Source organism: Eupeodes corollae, chromosome 2 (assembly GCF_945859685.1).
Source record: "Eupeodes corollae chromosome 2, idEupCoro1.1, whole genome shotgun sequence".
NCBI lineage: Eukaryota > Metazoa > Arthropoda > Insecta > Diptera > Syrphidae > Eupeodes > Eupeodes corollae.
Genome location: NC_079148.1, coordinates 59,396,472 through 59,418,507, shown reverse-complemented (window position 1 = coordinate 59,418,507; position 22,036 = coordinate 59,396,472). Strand labels below are relative to the sequence as shown.

The following is a 22,036-nucleotide window of genomic DNA, read 5'->3' as shown; positions in this document are numbered from 1 at the left end:
AAAAATATAAGACATTGAACAAATATTTTCATATTATTGTTTTATTCTCGGCGGCAACAAATAAAAACACGAAAAGTGACAATAACAACAAACATCACAAAATAATTGGGATGTTTATTAACAATACGTTTTTTCCAAATTTTCATGATTTCCCATAGAGGAAAACCAAGTTTAATAACATTTTCAAGTTATTGAACAAGCATTATCTTTCGTTGAGTTCATTTTGACATTTGGTATATACTCAACGAACTTATACTGAAAACGATAGAACGAGACGATAGTGATAAAGTTACGTGAAGCAAATTATTGACGATATCGTTAATGATAATCGTTTTGACGATTATCGTTTCGGAAATTACGGAATGACACCCCAGTAAAAATAAACATTTTACCTCGAAATAATTCGCTTATGAATGAAAATTAGTACAAATACTGAGGGCACCATTATTAACAAAAAATTTGTAAATAATGATACATAATGTCTTACATAATAACTTGAATTACTCTTTTTCTTTGAGAAAAGGGTGATTTTTTAGCTATTATCTTTCTGGCAACACTAGTTTAAACAGCTGACGTACGTTTCGTATTTTGTTTCACTATCAACCTACTTCTGTTCGGTCTATAATTTAACCACGAACCTCCTTATCAAAATGCGTGCTCTGTTCAGAAAGTTCATCGCGCGCTTCTTCCATTTTATGGTCAGTTTAACCGACCCACTGAACCGGCTATTGTGACTAAATTTTGCACTAAATTACATTGTTGAACATTAAACTACCAACACGCTTAGGTAGAGTGCGAACTGGAGGAAATATCACCGCTGTATGAACCAGTGTAAATGATGACCATCAATTATCGATTCGTCCGTGGCCGTTCGCAGCAATTGTGCCTCTTTTACTCAACAACTTGAAAAATTTTCCAAATACAGCTGGTGCAAGAATTGAAGCCGAACGACCTACTGCAGCGTAAATTTTTTGGGAGATGAGCTCTTGGAAAGTTGGCCGAAGATCCACTTTTTTAACGAAAAATTGTGTTCAACAACGAAGCTTATTTTTGGCTCAATGGGTACGTAAATAAGCAGATTTGTCGATTTTGGAGAATATCAGCCAGAAGGATTGCAAGAGTTACCAATGCATCCAGAAAAAGTCACAGTTTGGTGCGGTTTGTGGGCTGGTGGCATCATTGGACCGTACTTCTTCAAAGATGATGCGAATCGTAACGTAACTGTGAATGGTGAGCGCTACTGTGAGATGATATCCAACTTTTGTTTGCCCAAAATGCAAGAGCTTGACTGGCATGACATGTGGTTTCAACAAGACGGACAACAATGGACTTATGAGAGGCGAGTTCTGTATAAATGACCAGTCCCAGAGGAGCCTTCGCTCTGACGAAACGGCTGTTTTTTAGCAGTCGGCTTGACCCCAGAGTGAAGGTAATTTGCTGCATGGCCCTCATACGGCCAATGATCGTGTATGGTTGTCCTATGTGGTTCAACGTTGCCCCTTCCCAGATGGAGAAGTTTCGGGTGTTCGAGCGGCAGTGTTTACGACGCTGTACCGGCTTATATCGAACAGCCGAATCTTCTTATGTGCATTATTATTCCAACGAGGTCCTGTACAACGGGGCTCGAATCAACAGAATTGACAATTTCGTGATAAAACTCGTTCGAGGTCACATTGCAAGAGCTATGTCTTCGACCAACAATTTAATTTTCGGGGCGTTCTATCCGTGCACTCTAGAGAGTGCACGCTTGAGCGGCTTCATTCCACCAGAGGCATTCCTCTTTTTAGACAAATGCGGTCTGATACAGGATAGATTGGCAGTTCCGTTAATCTACCACGTCAGACGAAGAACCGTAGATAGGCGACTCCTGTACAATCGGGACGTCATGGCACAAGGCGGAGCAGAGCTCCTTCGGTTCAGTAGGGCTGTGTCCGAACGGGACCGAACTGATAGGGTGAAGCAGGAGAACCAGTTTTGGTGGCTTCAATCGGCACTTGATATTGGGTAGTCTGGATGGGGTTTTAAGCCTTGGCCGGCTTACATACTTGTTTTATAGTTTTAGGGCTTAGTTTTAAGTAAAATAGGTATGGTGGCACAAAAAGAAATGGAAAAAAAAACAAAAAAAATACAAAATATACAAAAAAAAAATTAAAAAAAAGAACATTAAAATAAAAAAAAAGAAAACATGGAATACAAAAAAAAAATAAAAAAAAAAGACAACAAAATATGAAAAACAAAAATGTTAGATAGTTAGATTTGCTGCTGTGGTTGTTCTAGTTTTAAGTAGTTTATAGGTAGAATAGGTAGTTTAAGTTAGTTTTAAGTTTTATATTAAGGACCTTATTTTAAATAGTTTTTAAGTAAAAAAAAAAGGATCTTGATATTTGTTTTTTTCAAAATTTTCTAATAAATACAGAAATAAATAAAATATAAATTGAAGTAAAATAGATCTTAGGGCCGAAAGGCAATAGTTTTAAGTGTTATAGTTTAACTTAGAGTGTCCGTATGGGACCATTAAGTTAGTTTTCAGTTATGGATAATTAGGCTAGTTTTATGAATTTTTGTCTAGCTTTAAGATAGGTTTAAGATTGAATAAATAAAAATGAATTTGAAAAAAAAAAACAAAAAAAAAAAGGCGAGTTCTGTAAACATTTGTTTCACTTTCTTTCTGCCACCTAGATCGCTCGATTTAACGCCTTTAGACTATTTTTTGTGGGGCTATGTTAAAGCTCATGTCTATACAGACAAGCCCTCTTCAATTGACGCATTAGTATAGACAACATTGAAACATTTATTCGTGAGATACCGCGCGAAATGTTGAAAAGAGTATGTCAAAATTGGATTGACCGGATGGGCCGTTTGAGGCGCAGTCAAGGTCAACATTTTCATGAAATAATCTTCAAAAATTAAATTATATGGACCGTACTATCGATTCAAATGAAGATTTCGTGCATTTTTCTGAATTGTATGTGTTTTCTTTTTTTTTGAAAAAACTTTCCTATAGCTTTTAAAAAACAACCCTTTAGTTACAGCAGTTTCCAAACATGTAAAGTGTAGACTGTGTATCTAAAAGGAATTCAGATAGTTTTTTGTTCAAACAATTCTATTTTTAAAAATAAATAATTTCTATTTTATGTCTCATAAAACTAGAACCATTTCAATATTTCCCTAATGTTTGTTCTTGTTCGAGTTCCAATTTGAAATTTCCTAATGTTTAATTATATTATTTAATGATTGTTTTAAAATTACTAGGGTTTTAAACTTAGAACCTTTTTTCGGTTACCTTTATTAAAACATTTAAATAACTTTTTGACAACCTATCAGTATAAGTTTATAACTGGAATGTTTTTTGAACAATAACTAGATACAAAATCAAGTTTTTAATAATTTAACATATTATGACCACAAAAAATATAAATGCATTAGTTTGTAATAAATAAATGAAGATGAAAGTTTTATTTCTTAGAATGCAACAGTCTTTTCAAGTATAAACGTTTACCAATAACAAACTTAAATTCTTCATCCATGTTTGAAGTACACCGTTTTCTTGATTATCGACACTGGGAGTGTCCTATAGTGACTATGATAATGATGATGATGCTCATGTACGTGAATAGTTTTCTCCTTTTTAGTTTCATGGTCTTCAGATGGTAGACTTCGAATGTCCTCGAATATCGGTGATGAGGGTTGATGTTCCTCTGCTGAATCTTCAAAATGTTCGTAATGATGTTGACCATGATCCTCATGTAAATGCAGATCAGAAGCCTGATCACCAAAATCGTATTCATGCTGATTTTCGGGCTCGAATTGGTTAATTTCACCCAAACCACTGTCCTCTAAGGAAGTCTGCCATCGATGAGTAATAGGCATGAATCCACGCTCTTGAATTGGTGGAATGAAGCCTGAATTAACTACATTTAAATTCAGGACAGCAAGAAACACCATGCAGACCTGTAGATGGAAACAAGAAATAACAATTAATCTCACTGTTCTCCAAAGTGTCAAAAGTACTCACCTTCATGACTGGGAAACTTGATATCAAGTGCGCTTCGTGTATTTGCTGCTGATACCTTTGAGTCATTTGATTTTATGCTGTAAATCATTACTCCATTTCGATTTTATACCTAAAACGCTATGAGCTACATGATAAATCATTTAAGAAAAAACAATAGCATCTCTCTTATGGATTTGACTTAGCCCCTCGGGGCATCTTCAATCTACAATTTTCATGATAAAAGTGCAAGTCTTTTCTTTAACAAAAAATTAAAAACAATAGCTTCATCGGATTATTGCACAAACAAAACTCTTACAGAAGCTAACGCCACAGAGGCCGTCCGCGTCGTCGCGGTAGCCGCCGAACGGTGCGTTTGTTGACGTGATGGAGCCCGTACTAACTCCCGTCCCATCTTTATCCGATGCTATTTCCAATTTTTCAAACCTCCAAGAAGTGTGTGGCAAGCTTTTCGGAGTTTTTCTTTTGTCTTTCGGATTTTGCAAGCCAACCTAGCAAACCGGCTAAATGACAGACTTTTAATATTCCCAGATTATAATTTGATGTAACATCGCATTATCTAACTGTATATTGTTTATATATCGCCACCATAACTCGCTATGTGACAAACGGAAATCTCATCATATTGTTATGGACTCGGACTGGACATTAGTGTTTTGTTTATGTTTCTTTCTTTCTTTTTGTTTTTATTGTATTGTTAAATAAATTTCTAGTTGTTGTTGTTGCAAGTGAAATGTTCATAAATAGAAACAAATTAGTAAATCAAAAATTTAAAACCTGATTAATTTACATAAAAGCATAACAAAATGTTGGCAATCCAATTTGAAAAAAAGAAGATTTTACGTTGTTTTTGGTAATACGATAATGAAAAATCAAAATTTCTAGGTTTTTTGGTTTTGAATATTCGTGTGAAGTCAAGTTTGATAGTGCGATTTAATCAGTCTAGTGGTCGGCGAAAGACTAAGTGAAATTAACCATGTGTATCTCAACTGGAGCAAGGTGTTGATTTGTTAATTTAATTAATTAAAACTGTATCACTAAAGTATATACATATGTAAATGTAAGGTAGTGCAACTGTAACAGTAACCGAATTAAGTTTTGAGAATATGTATGTAAGTAGGTTTGGTAGATACACCTACTATATTGAAGGGGTACCAAAATTAACGCACGATTTTAATTCGTAGCCATTTGTGTAGTCAAGTGTTTGAGAAAAAAAATCTTTAAAATCTTAGTGATGATGATGACAAATCGAAAGTATGATGTTTCGGAACTTTCAGGCACGAAAAAAGATTGTTTGATATGGAACGAAGTCATTTTTGAAATTTCTTACAATTCTTTGATCTCTTTTGGGTAAAGAGAGTTTGTTATAAATAAGGTGAGTATATTAACATACAAATGTAAACTTATAAAATTTCCAAGCGATTCAGTATTTATTTTTAATTTATGGTTGTACATATTTAAATTAATTCTAAAATTGTATGATTTTATTTGTTTTTAAGTGAGTTTAAGAAACAAGCTTAAGATTTTGACTAGTGTTATTTAAATATTCACAGAACTTTACAATAAGCTTCGAATTTGTTGAGATTTTTGGAATGTTCTTATATTTAAGTACTGAACAGGCTTTAAAAAATGATAATTTTCAGAAGCAGTTTTTTTACCACCAAATAATTAGTAATAAAAAGAGGATGGGATGCGACCCGCACTGATAAATTCCCATCCCGTTTGTCTTTTTGTCTTGCTTAAAAGTCTGTAGGTTTTCGTGTTGGTTTAAAAAAGTTGTTAGTTGAATTATTCTTACAAATTTTAAAATTACCAACAGTATTTTTCATATAAAAAATAGTTTGAAAATCTAGTTTTAGTCAAAAACAAATGTTTAACAGTTTTAGTAGCATTTCTTAAATTTTTACAAATTGAATGAATGAAATTAATTTGAGAAATATAAAGAACCGAACATCAATTTTTACCAAATTTTCTTACTTATAATCTTATAAAAAAATACTTAATATTGAAGAAGGGTTTGAAGACAATATTTTTAATTTTTAAAAGCTTTTTGAGTCAAAAGTAAATTTTTACCAAGTTTTAGCATTGTTCTTTTGTTAGGTTTTTGTTTTTTGTAAATAAAAAACTGTCTGATTTTCCTCAAAATTTTACTGAGTGTTGGTAACAATATTTTTAAAAGATGAAAGTAGTTTAAAGCCATTATCTCAAAGTTTTGAAAAGATATTTAAGTCGAAAAGCAATTTTTACCAACTTTTGTTAAATTTTCTTTTAAGTTTTTATTTCTTGTAAAGAAAAAATTGTCAATTTTACCAAACTTGAGTAATGTTTGTTTTTTGGGTTTTAATTTTGTATACACAAAACTGTCAATTCGATTGTTCTCAACATTTTACCAGATGTTAAAAACTTAATTTTTCGTTGCACAAAATTTGTTTTAGAGATAAAATCATTTTGTATTCGTAAAATTTTTGAGGTGAAAAATTATTTTTTTCAGTTGTTTTGATTTATAAAAAAATGGTTAATTTTTAGGATTTTTTTTTCAAAAATATACTTCTTTCGTATCACGTTACAGTATATTATATAAAATTTAATTCACGTCTCTAGCGTTTTTGGTTCGTGAGATATTTAGGGCTAACCAGAATATTCACCTTTCTTTTAAACAGCTATGGTAAAAAAAAACAGGCAATTTTTTTGAGAACCCTTTCTGTATCTTTCTGCATTGTTATCTGTGTAACAAAATTTATTTAAAGTCGATATTTCCTCTGGCTTTTGAGCTATGGGCGACCAAAAAAACTTCACGAAAGTACCTACCTTTGAACATACGTACACACACGCTCACAGACATCTTTCTAAAAATCTTTTATTTGGACTTAGAAAAGTCGAGAAATGTCAAAATTTCAGTTTCACAAATCGGACCCATTACAATAACTTTCTATGGCAACACGTCAAAATTATCATATTGGCTTTTTGTAAAATGTCATTCTAAGTGGGAGGGGTATTGATGCGGGGGGGGGGGTAATGTGTAGAAATATTCACATTAAGACAACCAAAACATATGAAACATGATTTCTGGATAGTTTTTAATGACCAGCCTAATAAAACATTTAATAAAGAAATGTAACCATCCTTTAAAAAGTTATAGCCTTTTTTTTTGATTATGTTTTTTTTAGGAACTACAGGTAAAATCTTAATGGAATTTGTAGGAGATGTATTATTTGTTATAAGCTTCAAGAGTCAATATATTAAGGGAAAAAGTTATGTGAAGCATAATTGCCATAATATTTTCCAATGAATTGATTTAGAGACATAGAATTTCATTAAAATGTTTTAGTTTTCATGGCAAGTAAGCATAAAAGTTTCAAGTGTTTTTCAAAGTAAAAAAATATGTACTTAGTTAAATATGTACATCTTGAATATTGCCTACGGTAATTTTTATTGTTTGTTTTAATGAAATTTTAATTGCAATAAGACTTCCCTACGGAAAGTTATTGTTTTTTTTTTCTAAAGATGACTGAGTTTACAATAAAACTGCTGAAATGTGTCTGGTGGGATTTGTATTGGATTTCGTTCTTTAAAGAAGGTTTAAATGCTTTGGTTTAAGTTTTATTAGGTTGTGCATTGAGGAAAAACTACCCTGAAATCATGTTTCAAGGTTGTTTTAAAGTGAATATTTAAGTTTGTTGGGAAAAGATAATTTAAAATTTTAAAAATATAGAAGTCATATGGATTTTGCAAATTACAAAGAGTTAAAGTTGTGATTTTAACTTTTATAAAATGTAAAGGGATACTAAGAAAACAATTTGTTTTGCTTATTTAAATATTTATTTAAATAGTTTTAAATCGATTAAAATTTGTCTCCAATATTATCTGTATACTTTTTTTAAAGTACTGTGTTTAGTTTAACAAAACAAAATAAATTAGAAATTACTTAGAGGGGAAAAGATATGTTTTTTTCTGACACAAACAAAACAATACTTTTTAAAGGATTACGATTCTTGAATTGTAATTTGCAAATCAAGTTTTCAAAATATGTATCTTCAAAAAAGTGCATAAGACAACGAAAAACTTTGTTTTAGATGCTAAATTAAAACACGAAATTTCATTAACAATAAATTGTATGATGATTCTATAAAGTACAAGTCTTTGTTTTTTACAGCATGATTTTCGTATCTTACTTAGTTTCTGAGTATTCTCACCAGTTATTATGAGTCTTAATTTGAATCTATATCTGAACAAATCTTGAATGTAACGATTTCGTAGATTTAAAAAATACGTTTGGAGTTAATTTTAACTGATCATATTTTAAAATACCAGTCTTAAAAAATATTTGTATTATATTTTAATAAACTTCAAAAATATAATTGTTTAACAAAGGATTCAAAAGAGGAACAATACTTAAAAAAATGTATGAAGCTACTTCATGATATCCCCAAAAAAGACTTAAATATGTGATTTTTTATTTTATAAAGTGATATCTCAAAAACTTTACGTAATTTAGTAGTTTAAAATCCATTTCAACTAAATCTACAAAAAAGCAAAACCATTGCAAAAGCTCAATTTGATTACCCAGGAAACTAGACTTGTCAAGTGTTATCAGATCTAACAACTATTTTTATTTACTGTGAGAAAAATTCTGCGTTAAATAAATAATGTTTCTTTTAAAAACATTTACAACTCATAAGTTTAATTTTAATACCAACCAACACAAAGGGTATTGCTCATTCCTGGCCAAAAAATATCACTTAAAAGCTTAAGTTTAGTTTTTTTTACTTCCCATAGGAAATTATTGTAATGGGTTCGATTCGTCAAATTGAAAATTTTGACATTTCAAGGTCCTTTGAGTCGAAATAAAAGATTTTTAGAAAGATGTCTGTGCGTGCGTGTATACGTACGTTCGTACGTCCGTACGTAAGCGACGTTTTTTTCGTCGTCCATAGCTCAAGAAACAGAAGAAATATCGACTTCAAATAAATTTCGTTATAGAGATAATAATTCAGAAAGGGCTCTCTAGAAAATTGCGTTGGTGGTTTTTTTTACAATAGCAGTTTAAAAAAAGGTGAACATTTTAGTTAGCCCCAAATATCTCATGAATCAAAAACGCTAGAGACTTGAATTAAATTTTATATAATATATTGTAACGTGATTTCAAAAAAGTATATTTTTTGAAAAAAAATCTAAATAATGGTTTTTTTTATAAATAATACAAAAATTAAAAAAAATTTGGTCAAGTCAAAAATTATTCGAATAAAAAATGATTTTATCTCTCTTTAAAAATTGATGTTCGGTTCTTCAAATTGATTTCATTCATCCAATTTGTAAAAATTTAAGAAATGCTACTAAAATTGGTAAACATTTCTTTTCGACTAAAAATCTATTTAACAAAACTATTTTTCAAACTAAACTATTTTTTATACATATGTAAAATATTTTTGGTAATTTTAAAATTTGTAAGAATAGTTCAAATCGCATCTCAGTGTCTTTTTTGTCTTCAAAATCCTTCATGGGAAATCTACCATATTTGAGATTGATTAATTAATGTTTTGTTTTCTTAAAATAACTGTTTATATCTTGCGAGGTAAAACGAACAAGAGATAGAAAAATAATTTTGACATAAAATGATAGGTATTTTTCTTAATTTAAAAATATGTAGGCTTAATTATTCTTTAAGAAATCCGAGTATAAGTTTTTGATATTGGTAGTGAACGCACTTGGCCAAAAGATTCTATATTAAAATAAAATTACATTCATTTTAACTTTCTTAATAGCTTTAAAACTCTGAAGCAAAATTTTAAATGATTAAAAAATTATAATTATAGCTATAACTAGTCCATTATTTTAATATGCAGTTTTTGCATTAGTTTTCTTTATTGATACTTTTTTAACTTTCGTTTTCCCTTATCAACTTTTTAAAATACAACAATTCAAACACATCTTTAAATTAGTTATTTTTTAGTGGCATTCTTTCTAATTTTATTTCTTTTACTTCATTTACATAACTCACATTCTCCGTATGGCTAAAGCCATGCAAATTAATAAACAAAATCCGAATTTAGGTGTTTTAATAAACTTAAGTTCTGCTTAAGTCATTCTGTTTTGTTTAGGTTGATTTCAAAAATTTGGATATAGAAGCGTACGGCACTTAATTAAATGCGCAAGTTAATGATTAATTAAGTTTGAATTTATAATGTAAAAACAGTTTTATATTTTATTGTTTCAAATATCAAACAACAAATAACTTCCCCGCAAAACACTGCACAGTGATGATTGGTTTATTAAACTTTGACAATAAACATTATGTCCCCCACAAGTTCTCGAACTAAATTTTACAGTTGGTGCCATTTGGAAATTGTAGCCTCATGCGACATTGTGGTGACTTAAGCACCATCTGTATTGTGTACTTTATTAAATGAATTACAATTTAACGGATACTTTAAACATTGCCTAAAACCGAAGTTGTAATTCTGCGTCCGAATATAGTAATGCGTTACAAAAACAGAAATTGAGACGAACATATTTTCACCACGTTCAGCTTTGCAATAAATAATAGATTGGGTGGCGTAACAGTCCATTGAGAACTAGGGCCTAGTGACTTACAACTCTCAACCATTCCTGTGTGCAAGTACCGTTGCCAGGGATGTAGGTCCCCACCTAAAGTTTTAAAGCCGATTCCGAACGTCAAATTTAAGAAAGCACTTTTTCATGACAAGAATTACTCTTGGAGAATTTGTCAATTCCTCGCAAGAGGCAGTACCCGTAAAAAAACTGTAGACACAGGAAGGGATCGAACCCAAGACCTCTGGCATGACAGTCCAACGCACTAACCAACATTCCACGGGTGCTGCACAGCTTTGCAATAAACGAACAAAATGCAATACAAATTCTACTTAAATACAATTTATTATCTTATTTATAAAATGGTCTTTTCCTAATTTGTGATTATATAAATACTTAAACTAAGATGAATGACTGAATATTTTGGCAACACAAACAAAAGACTTCAAGTATACATAAGCTGATGCAAGATTCAAGCCTAAACTACCATTTGCCTTTTTTAACCGAAGATATTTTCAAAGTCCCCCTCTCTATCACTCGGCCAGAGTTGTAAAAGTGTTTATGCAACTTTCCTCCCTTGGAAATTTTAGCTGTTCCACCATAACCATAAGCATTTGTCAATTTACCAGCATGAGGGGTATTTATTGCCTTATGACCGCTCAATGATGGTAATGGCAATGACTTTGATTCACCGCCACCGCCAAAAAGGAATTTCAAAATTTGAGGGATAACCGACCCCAAGGAACTAAGGGGATTCAAGGATTTTGACGAGGTATCGGAACTGGATGGGAAAGGAATGGATGGGGGATCGGCAAATATAATTTGTGGTTCCGATTGGGAAGGTGAGCCGTGTCCGCCGAAGTTAGGTTCGAACGCATGGCTATTGCCATGGCCACCATGGCCACTGCTGCCGCTCGATCCACCGCCATGTCCACTGAATGGATGCTCTTCAATGACCTTTATTATTTGGTGATGGTTTCCACCTTGATGGTTACTGCCAAATGATGGTTCCTCGATGATTTGTATGATTTGATGCTGGAACTGCTGATGGGATTGTGTTTCGAATCCCGCATGCCTGCCATGAGTGTTGGGAGCCTGCTCGTGAATGATTTTGATGATTTCTGGTTCGGAATTTTGAGAGTGAATGTCAGCTATGGGCTGCCATCCACTTTGACCTCCACTTTGACTTCCACTAAATCCTCCACTGAACTCGGCTCCACTTTGGACATTTTGTGAGTCAAATAATTCAATTGGAACTCCTTCAGAACCATGCTGCCCTTGCTCGATGACCTGCACCTGATGTATGTGCTGCAGTTGTTGGGGCTCAATTTCTATTGATTTCACTATTGAATTGCCATCATATCCACTAGTTATTCCACCACTGCAAGTGCATACAATCGCAGTTAAACAGAGAAGGACCTTTTGAAAAATAAATCAGGGATAATTTCCATATTGCAAAGTTTATTAAGTTCATGTCCTTACCTTCATTTTGATCGTCCGGCACTTATTATATTAATTTCAATGACAACGCGACGAGACAAACTGATACCACTACTAAGGTATTAGTTTTCTTTTATACCCAGGAAAGTTGGCCTCCACCATAATGCACATAGTCATAGTAAAAAAGTGGGTTTTTGGTTACACCACTTTTAACAATTTTCAGACTTTGGGAAAAAATCAGAGTTGTGTGCCTCTCCTAAAAATGTATATACGAGTAACTGACAGACAAACAACGTTGGGTTGATTGCCAACCAACGAATGGCCGATGGGCCGGCTCGGCTCACCATAACAAACAAGACCTAAAGCTCGTAAACCATTATAATATGCGCAGTGTAGCTTCTGCTCCATGGAGTGGACCATTTCTCAATCCATGCTCCAAGTCCAACACACAAATAAACTATCTTATGCCCAAAGTAACTATGCGTACCTAACCTACAATCAAAACCTAGCTTGAGAGTATCAGTTTAATATACATTGAGCATTTGTATAGATATTAATTTGAAACAATTTGATGGGGGCATAAATTAGCCATTACGAATCATCTATGAGGGCAAGTGTCATGTTGTGTTGCCACCATAGTTAAATTGTTTGTTTTGAAAAATTATACAAAATAACTAATTGACCTATAGATTTTGTTTTATTACAAAAAAACTATCGAGAGATTCCTTCTTGAAACTAATAGTTTTTAGCTGACATTATTTTTGTTGACAATTTTCAACTTTTCACATAATTTTTTTCAAAAACAAAAAATATATTCCGTTAATAATTTTATCGTTTGTACTCTTATTTGTTCAATTTTGATTTTTTTTTCTCAAATTGATTATCTAAATTATATATCAAACATTTAAACGCCATTTCATTTCATAAAAAAATGTGCTGAAATCGGCAGAGCGATGTTTTTTTAATAAATTTTGTGTACATACATTTTTTTATTTGTTTTTAAAAATATTGTCGATATGCAGTTATTTAAAATATAATGATAAAAACTTCAATAAAAGTGTCGAACAGTTTTCGAGGTATCGGATTTAAAAAAAACAATATTTTTTTATATTCCAAAAAAAAGAAAAAATGTTTGACCCTTTTGATCATCAAATATTATTAAGACAATATGAGAGCTTGTTCACAAACAAATTATTGAAATCGATTCATGAGTTCCTGCGAATATTCAAAAACAAAAAGGATGGTTCTATGGGGGCTACCCGTCTGAAGCAATACAAAAACATATTTTTTTATTGAAACAAGTTAAGAAATATGGGGTCCATTGGGGCAAAGACAGACAGACAGACGGACAAAATCGGGAGACCTGCTTTTTTTGCTAATTGCTTACTAGTAAATTGCTTAGCCCTTAACAATAGGTTGTTTAAATTTTGCGAAAATATTTCATTTTTTATCGACCCATTTTAACTCTTCACATAATTCTTTCAAACACAAAAATTGGTTACTGATTTTGTGTTGTTTATGTGCTTATTTTATTCAATTTTAATTTTTTTTAATTTTTAAATTGATTAGAAAAATATAATTGATAAAACAATACCTAACGATTTTGTCGTATTTTTGCTATGCTGCGCTCAGCCCTAGAGGTTGACGACGACGTGAATAATTGATAAGACCATTATTATTAACATTTACTTGATTTATGGAAATGACGATAACTTTTCGTAAAGAAGACTACTTGCCAAAAAAAAAGTAAAGTAGATTTAATTGTTTTTAGTTATCTCAAAAACTTAAACAAATTTTTAGATTTGTTTTTTTTTTTTTTCTTTCAGTTTAATCAATAATTGACAAGGATATAAATAAAAAATAATAATAAAAAATAAAATAGTACTTAATGTCGGAAATTTTTTGAAAAAAGTGTTTTTATTTAAACATCATCAGTCTTATTTAAAAACGCTGTATAGAGCCTACATAAAGTTATGTTATCTCTATAATGCCTCTAAACACAAAAATGCTATTTATAAAACTTATACAAGGTTGCATAGTCCCATAATAAGCTAAACGCGTTTTGAGGTTGAATAGAGCCTACATAAGGAAATTATTGTTATTATTATTTCGTAAATGTCATTTTGATTTCTCTCCTCTCTTTTTGAAATTAAAATAAAAACAATAATGCCTCTCGAGTTTAGCTCGTGAGCCGAAGAAACGAAGAATCTAAAAAAAATATAGATTTTCGAAAGAGAAAGAGAATATCATACAAATAATTGGAATTATTTTGTTATATTTTAGTTGCTATGACAACTAGCAGATTTTATAGTACTTTTGGCACTTTTTTTGATATAAGCATTGTATAACTAAAATTTATAGCAGATTTTTTTATAAATAGGAATTTTTGCAACGTTACATAGAGCCTACATAAATCCTTATTCACTGTATAACTATTCATCTGTTTAGCGAATTCTATTAAATAAGACTGCATGTTTTTAAAATTGAGATCTAAAACTTTTTTTTCTAGGCTATTATATCGCAACAATGTAATATAACTTCTCTTAAGATCTCGCCTTACAGAGGGGGCATAGATAGACCCTCTATCCTACACAACGTTTTCCTTTTTTTGAACAAACTACTCACTATATGACAAATGGCCTATTTTTGTTTTTTTTTTAGTATTAGTTGCTTGATTTTTCATAAAAAAATTTAGTTTAGCTTCTTTTCTAAAAACCGTTAAACCTACAAGATAAGTTGTACGCTCAAATTGTAGGTTAATTATTTGCCTTAAGATAGTAAAACATAATTAAAGCGTTTGGATGAAGAAGGAGGTTTTTGACGTTTGCAACATTTCGAGATATATGGACTCAAAGTTTTTTATTCAGAACTTTTTCAGTATTCCAATTTTAGAAGATACTAATAAGCAAATAAAACAGAAAGGTAATACTAACAGAAACGTAATAACTTTTTAACTTTTAGCTAGGTATCCGCATTTATAAAAAAAACAACAACGAACAAATGTTACTTACCCCCTTCTTCATGCAAACGCTTCAATTCAAATTCAAATTTAAAAATTCTATATTTTATATTCTTAACTATTTTTCTATGTTCAGTCCTTCTTCTTTTATCTTTAACTAGCGGCCCGTCCCGGCTTCGCACGGATAGACATAAATAGGTATAAATATTTAAGTTATAAACATGCTAATTAAAAGGCTCCCTGAAATTACGCCATAGGAAATTACGCCAAAAACTGTTTTGGAAAAAAAGCCCAAACAATTTTGGCGTAAAAAAATAGGAAAAAGCGCCCAAAAACAAAAAGGTAAATACGCCAAAAAGTGTGGAAATTACGCCAAACTTTTGGAAAAAGAGCCAAAATACTAAAATGGAAAAAACGCCAAAAAATAATAACTTTTTGGTGTAATTTCCAAATTAGTATTGGAAATTAAGCCTTTAAAGAATGAACAGAGCTTTTTCTGGCTTAATTTCCAAAATTAATTTGGAATTAAAGCCCAAAAAGTCTATAAAAGAATCTGAACGTACGACGTAACATAGAGCGGGGCGGTGCGACCCGCGTGGCGCGTCGCGCCGCAACGGCGAACGCGACGCGTACGCGCTGACCCCCCCCTGCCGTTGATTATATCATAGGTACTTGTGCATTTGTTTTGTACAACACATTTTCTTATAACTTTGTTTATTTCAATTTGTCAATTTTTGTATAGGTATTAAATGTAAACCTGAAGGACATCTGCCACATTTTCCCGACAACACGGACATTGGTCAACGAAGTTCTTTGCTTTTACACACAATCCATCACTTTTTACTTTCATTTTAGCACCACAATTGTAAATATAACAAATGTAAAGAACATCTTTATTATACACATTTTTTTGTTTACCACTTATAATTTCATAATCAAAACTTTCCATTTTGTCCATCGCTTTATCAAAATGCTCTTCTACTAACGGTAGGGAAACAACAAACTATCAATCACTACTAAATTTAACAAAATATGCTCTTCAAAATTCGTGAAAAACATGTAAAATACTGTTATTTGCCGTTATATAATTTTGTATACCATATGAATACATTCGACAAACATGTACTTTTTTGTTTTTGGTTTGGAAGAACGAACGGTTAATTTTCAGGCTTTTTTTCCTTATTCGATTAGGAAAAAAAGCCAAAAAGTTTTGGTTTGTGGCGTTTTTTGCTTTAAGATTTGGAAAAAAACTAAAAAGTTTATTTTTGGTCGTTTTTTCCTTTTTTGTTTGGAAAAAAAAGTCCAAAAGCAAATTTTTGGCGTTTTTTCCAAACAAAAATTGTTTGGCCTTTTTTCATTATTCTAAAAGGAAAAACGCCAAAAAATTTTCGGAAAAAATAGCCAAAAAATCCGGAACTAACACCAAACTCTTTAGGTTCTTTTTCCTAGGAAAAAAGCCAAAAAATTGTATGGAGAATTTTTGGCGTTTTTTCCATTTTATTCTTTTGGTGTGATTTCCTATGGCGTAATTTCAGGGAGCCAATTAAAAGGACCATGAATCACTAAATAAGAATACATTTTTTTGTCCATTCATTAATACTCTTCGCAGCGTATGCGATGAAAAGCATTTTATAGCTAATTTTTTTTACACCTTCGGTTGGTTTTAATAGGAATTTCTATAGATTTATATACTCAGTGATAATGTAGCTTTCTTATGAAAAAAGAATTATTAAAATCAGTTCAATACTTTTTGAGTTAATTCGTTACATACAAAAATACAAATCTTTCCTACTTATAATATTAGTGTAGATATTTATAATTTCCATTTGGTATACCTATAAATAAAAACCTAGTTGGCAACCATGGTTAAAATTAAAAACAACTTTAAAAAAGAGTGTATCAATATACTTTAGCGCTGTGTCTTGTTTGATGAAGATTTAAATGCAAAATTAGCATATTGGAGTCAGTCAGTAGTATGCTGACGGATGGTCTGCTCATTTTAACTGTTTTTAATTTTACATAATATAAAAATTACAATTCACACAGGAATCTCTTGTCGATGCGATGATGGAAGAAATGGAAGCAGTGGTGGTGGGTAAAAACAAATGTTATAATCATTGGAATTTTGTTGATCAATCGATTTATGTGTTGATTATGTGATGCCCATGCTGACCGCGCAGCAGAGCCTATAGATCGACCAAGAGTAAACTATTATTGGCTAAGGTCTTGGCAAGAGAGTTGTTTGGGTTATCTCGGTTTAAATATTATTTTTTTTTGTATTATTTTATTCACCTATTTAATAAGTCTATGTCTGTTGACTCATTGTAAGTTATTTTGAATCTTCAGTGAATTAAATTTTTTGCCATAGCTTGAGGAGTTCTCTAAGCGTCATTACTTACATAAATGCGTTTAACTTTAATTCGAATGGATTTTTGTGTTTTTTTTTTTTAATTTTATTTGCACAGTCGTCTATTGTTTGTATTAAAAATTAATTTAGATAATTACAAAAAAATAATTGACTCTTTTTTAAAAGTGCTTTCGTTTTCAGTTGTGCGTTTGGCTTCTTAACAATGACCTAATCTACAGTCTTGGTAGTTGATTGGATGTGTTTCAAACGTGTTATGTTATTCTCTAAAGACAGTGTTAAGATGGTAATATAATATTAAACTTATATAATAGGATTATAATGATGCACACTCAAATAAGAATCCAACAACTGACACGAATCTTCATCTGCAGCTAACATAGCTTAAGCCTTCCTCAAAGTAATATGAAGGTATCAAAAAATGGAATTATCAAAACTAAATTCTCTGTTTTTTATTCTTTTTTAAGCACTCTGACTTTTTTTTAAATAAAACTGATGGCGATAATAAAAGTGAAGAGCTTGGGTCAATGAATTTTGACTATGTAAGCCTTCGGAGTAAGACTTTCCGTAAAAAGTTCGGGGCAAATAATACACAATACAATGCATATTTTTGGTGTAGTTTCTGGACCCAAACTCATCAGATAAACAGTTATAAGGTAATAAAGAGCCCTTTAAGCAATTTCCTGTTAATTATCCCCAATTTACTAGAAAACAACGAATCTCAAGCTAAATCTATATTCAATCAGAAGGTCATGAACTTTGACACATAACTTTAACCCCTTACTGCATGATTTTTTTTTCTTCATGAAAAAAATATATGTGATAGTTAATTATAATTAAAAAAACACGTGTTTCAGGAATTTAGATTTTTTTGAGAAAAAAGTGGAGAATTTTGCGATTTCCGGTTTGGATCATATATGGCACATTGAGCAGAAATGACAAAAAACATTTTTCAATAAATTAAATCAAAAAATTATGTAGTATGGAATATCGTGAAACAGTTTCTTTTCCCATTCAAACAAAGATTTACTTTGCATTTTCGGCACTCCACATAAGATCTTCCAGGGCAGTCTGGAACCTTACACCGCTGTCTTATGGTCCAAACAGGAAGGTGATCTAATTGATCTAATCGAACGTCCTGCGATGGCATTATGGCAACAGGTCCCTTCAATTTCTTCAATTGTAGATTATTCTCCATGACATAAAAGGGTCGTCCACGTTTATTTGTTGTACTTGGTTTGCGGGCATGGCATAAATCTTCGGCTACCGCGCACTTAAAATCTGCTAGTGGCAGCCACGCCTCAGAACCATCAAGCGTTCGTCTGTACCATAGCCACGCATTCACGGCTGTCATGTCGATCATGTGGAAGAATATTCTGTGGTAAAATTTTTTTGATCTAATTTGTATTCTATAGTAGCCAAGAAGAGCATCCAACAGATCAACTCCACCCATGTGCCGATTATATGCCATGACAGCCTTTGGACATGATACAGTTTGGTAGCTCTTTTCTTTTTTGTTGAAGCGTTGGACTTCAGAAGACGGTTTGCTGCCGACATATGTCGAAGCAAGGTTCACAATTCTGTTGTCAAACCATGTTACCACAGAAATATCCAGGTTATCAATTGTCACCAGTTTTTCCACAGTTGCACCTCTTCCTTTTTTTCAATTCCTTTTCGGTAGGAACTTTATATCCCGGAATCCGATTAGCTTTTATTGTTCCTAGCGGTAAAATCGCTTTCTTTGCAAGATAAGTCAACAGCGGTAAGGACGTGTACCAGTTGTCAAAGAATAATTTGTAGTTGAATCCGTCAGGAATAGTTCTCGCCAGTCGAACAACAACGTCACTGGATGTATTAATCTTTGGCAAATCGGTTACCAACTTTACATGTCCTTGGGCTCCAGTATAAAGTTCAAAGTCATAGCTGAATCTAGAGCTACCACTGAGAACAAAATTTTTATATCCCCATTTGTGTGGTTTTTTTGGGTTGTATTGCCGCATAGATGATCTGCTGTTGATGTATGATATGTTCATCTACTGCTATACTCTTCTCTAGGGACAGTAAGGAGTATCTGCCTTGTTTGGTCCAAGAATGGTCTTATTTTGTGAAGGGGATCATGTCCTGGTTGTCTTTTGGGTACTTTGGTGTTGAAATGTATGAATCTTTTTATTTCTTCGAAGCGGTTACATGCCATAACAGAGTTAATTTTTAGGTAACCTAGGCTTTCATTCCAATAAAACCTGGTTGATGGTAACTGTACGATGGACATGTACAGGCATATTCCAACAAACTGTTCAAGTTCCATTGCTGTAATATGGGCAATCTTTTCGGGACGTTTTTCACAGGAGTATCGGATAGTTTCTTGCTCTATATATTTGAACATTTCGTCTGTAAACAAGTACTTGTAGAATTGTACTGGCGTATCCAAGCTCCTTATTTCCTCAGGTAATGTCGTATCACCTGTGAATGCGGTTTCATGAACACATTTTTCCAAAAACCCATCCCGCCATCGGGGTTTTTCAGCTCTCGCACTTCTACTTGAGGGAGGTATCATATGGGGTAGAGGAATATTATCCTCTAATTCCCAATCGGATTCATCAGACTCTGGAATATATAGAGCCGGAAGATTTTTGTTCACCTCGTGCTCATCATCCGATAGATCTTCGTCACTGCTGTTGTCGGGAAAATTTTGGATAGTAGTATGGATACCTCCGTAAAACCGATGTGGGTCCATATCACGTAAATATGTATGAATGTAGGTAAAAAAAATATTCAACTTTTGTGCTCTTATTGCATGTTGGTTCAAATTAACGTATATTTCTGCATGGTGTGCCATATTTGATCCAAACCGTTTTTTCAACTTATAAGTACTTGTTACTTCATAAAATCGAAAAAATTCACATTGTGAATAATATTTATATTATTTGCTGTACTGGTATTTTTTTTTTCAATCACTACATTTTATTTTTATATTTTTTATACAATTTTGAATTTCTCAAAAACGCATTTCTCCTACTGCACCCTTTGTGACGAGTTTGACGGAAAAATTAGTTGCCTAAACTCGTTCACAGATGGCGTTTATCAATACAATTTAGAGCGTTTATGTTACTAATTTCACACTGTATGTACAAAACAACAGAATTAGTTGAAAACTGGAAAATATTGACAAAAATACGGTTTGGCTCATATATGAGCCACCATGCAGTAAAGGGTTTTAAACAACTTAAATGTTAACGAAAAGTTAAAGCTAAATCTCAAACACTCCCAATTGATGGTATTTATGACATCGGCATCTGAGTTGAAAATAGGTCCGTTTAGAAAGCATGTTTATTAGTTTCAGTTTTAAACTTCGAGCTTTACTATCAATTCTTACCCTCAATTGAAATTAAAATTTAATTTATTGCCTACAAAAAAAACTCCCAACACCAGCTCAAACTCCATTTTAAATTAAATTTTGTATAAAAATTAATTATTACTTGCAAATAAACACCTTTTTAAAAAACTTTAAATGAAATTAGGTATACAAAAAAAAAACACATAGCAATAAAGTTAAACATTTAGTTAAATACAAAAATATGATGATGGGAGACTCTTTTTTGACTAACTTCCCAGTTTTTTTCCAAAAAGTCATCTTCAAATGTGTCCAACATTCAAGTCCCTGGATATCGTCTGAACTTGCATAGTAACAAATAGTTGACCTAAACGTCAAAGTGACATTATAACTGTTATGGCTGTTATATTGGACTCAATTTTGGTGTTTTTCGTTAATTCTTTGAGTTGCGAATTTAACTATAAATATAATTTAAAATTCCATACCCTTCCAACTCAAAAATTATCCACCAAAATTTGAATGGAAAGCAGAAACATTTGCAATGCTTAATCCAAATTTAACTTTCGTAAGCAGCAATTATTTCAATTTTACGCAAATATTTGTATTTTGGGTTAAATTTGTGTTTGAATCAAACATATTTATATTTTTACATTAATTAATAAAATGTCCTTTCTAAAAACTAAAAATTTACAAATTCAAAATTGTCTACAACAAGTTTCAATGAAAGCTTTGATGTCAATGTTTTCAACTTACACACGTTGTACCTTTTTTGATATTCAAGAAATTAACTTTTATTTGACTGACGTAAGAAATTTAAAATTTCATATCAATGTTCAATATTTACTGCTCTTTTAATTAAAAGAAGACGAAACACAATACAAATACATTTTGGACTGCTTTTGATTTCTTTTCACACTTTCTAAAAGAGCCATCGCATTGAATTAATAAACCATTTAAATATTTTATCATATTGCTTATAATATAGAGCCATTTCGTTTTGATCTAATTTAAACTATAAACATTATTAAATATGTTCTAATCGAGTTTTTAACTAAATAAGAGTTAATCCAATCAGAATCAGTTAATCAAAAATATACTTTGCCTAAGTTATTATGAAGGTATCATGCTGTATAATGTTTATCAATTTAAATTTCATAATGTATTCTCCCTAAGCATTTCTCCCTCTTTTAAATTGAATTATTTTAATTGAATTTGTTTGGAGAGAGAATACAAAATTTGAATTTAAAAATATTATTTTTATCAACTTCACACTTTTGACTTTGTGCATTTTTGTTTTTTGTTGTATATTTAGTTTGAATGTATGTTCTTTAGATGTCAAAGAGGGCGTCAAAAATTGAATTTCAAATATTAATAACAATT

General features: G+C 31.6%; 3 protein-coding genes across 3 annotated transcripts; all 3 read right to left on the bottom strand.

Moving 5' to 3' along the window:
• Positions 1-3,425: 3,425 nt before the first annotated feature.
• On the bottom strand, positions 3,426-4,740 carry LOC129947571 (uncharacterized). Its single transcript, XM_056058187.1, has 2 exons — positions 4,016-4,740; positions 3,426-3,951 (listed from the first exon to the last, which is right to left on the bottom strand). Exons 1-2 carry the CDS (start codon positions 4,079-4,081, stop codon positions 3,520-3,522), a joined length of 498 nt encoding a protein of 165 aa, XP_055914162.1. The 5' UTR covers positions 4,082-4,740; the 3' UTR covers positions 3,426-3,519.
• A 6,147-nt stretch (positions 4,741-10,887) lies between these two features.
• LOC129947210 (uncharacterized) lies at positions 10,888-12,195 on the bottom strand. Its single transcript, XM_056057678.1, has 2 exons — positions 12,044-12,195; positions 10,888-11,980 (listed from the first exon to the last, which is right to left on the bottom strand). Exons 1-2 carry the CDS (start codon positions 12,047-12,049, stop codon positions 11,045-11,047), a joined length of 942 nt encoding a protein of 313 aa, XP_055913653.1. The 5' UTR covers positions 12,050-12,195; the 3' UTR covers positions 10,888-11,044.
• A 6,103-nt stretch (positions 12,196-18,298) lies between these two features.
• LOC129944942 (piggyBac transposable element-derived protein 4-like) lies at positions 18,299-20,059 on the bottom strand. The gene is made up of 3 exons (XM_056054603.1): positions 19,617-20,059; positions 18,976-19,266; positions 18,299-18,905 (listed from the first exon to the last, which is right to left on the bottom strand). The coding sequence occupies exons 1-3, from the start codon at positions 20,057-20,059 to the stop codon at positions 18,299-18,301; spliced, it is 1,341 nt and encodes a 446-aa protein (XP_055910578.1).
• Between the last annotated feature and the right edge of the window lie 1,977 nt (positions 20,060-22,036).

Excerpts from the sequence above, each read along its gene's own strand:
- LOC129947571 (XM_056058187.1), bottom strand. The coding sequence starts at position 4,081 with ATGACTCAAAGGTATCAGCAGCAAATACACGAAGCGCACTTGATATCA. Across the intron at positions 3,952-4,015 it reads CAAGTTTCCCAGTCATGAAG|GTCTGCATGGTGTTTCTTGC; the intron begins GTGAGTACTTTT and ends TTCCATCTACAG.
- LOC129944942 (XM_056054603.1), bottom strand. The coding sequence starts at position 20,059 with ATGGACCCACATCGGTTTTACGGAGGTATCCATACTACTATCCAAAAT. Across the intron at positions 19,267-19,616 it reads ACAGCAATGGAACTTGAACA|TGGTAGCTCTAGATTCAGCT; the intron begins GTTTGTTGGAAT and ends TTTTGTTCTCAG. Across the intron at positions 18,906-18,975 it reads GAATTGAAAAAAAGGAAGAG|AATTGTGAACCTTGCTTCGA; the intron begins GTGCAACTGTGG and ends GTTTGACAACAG.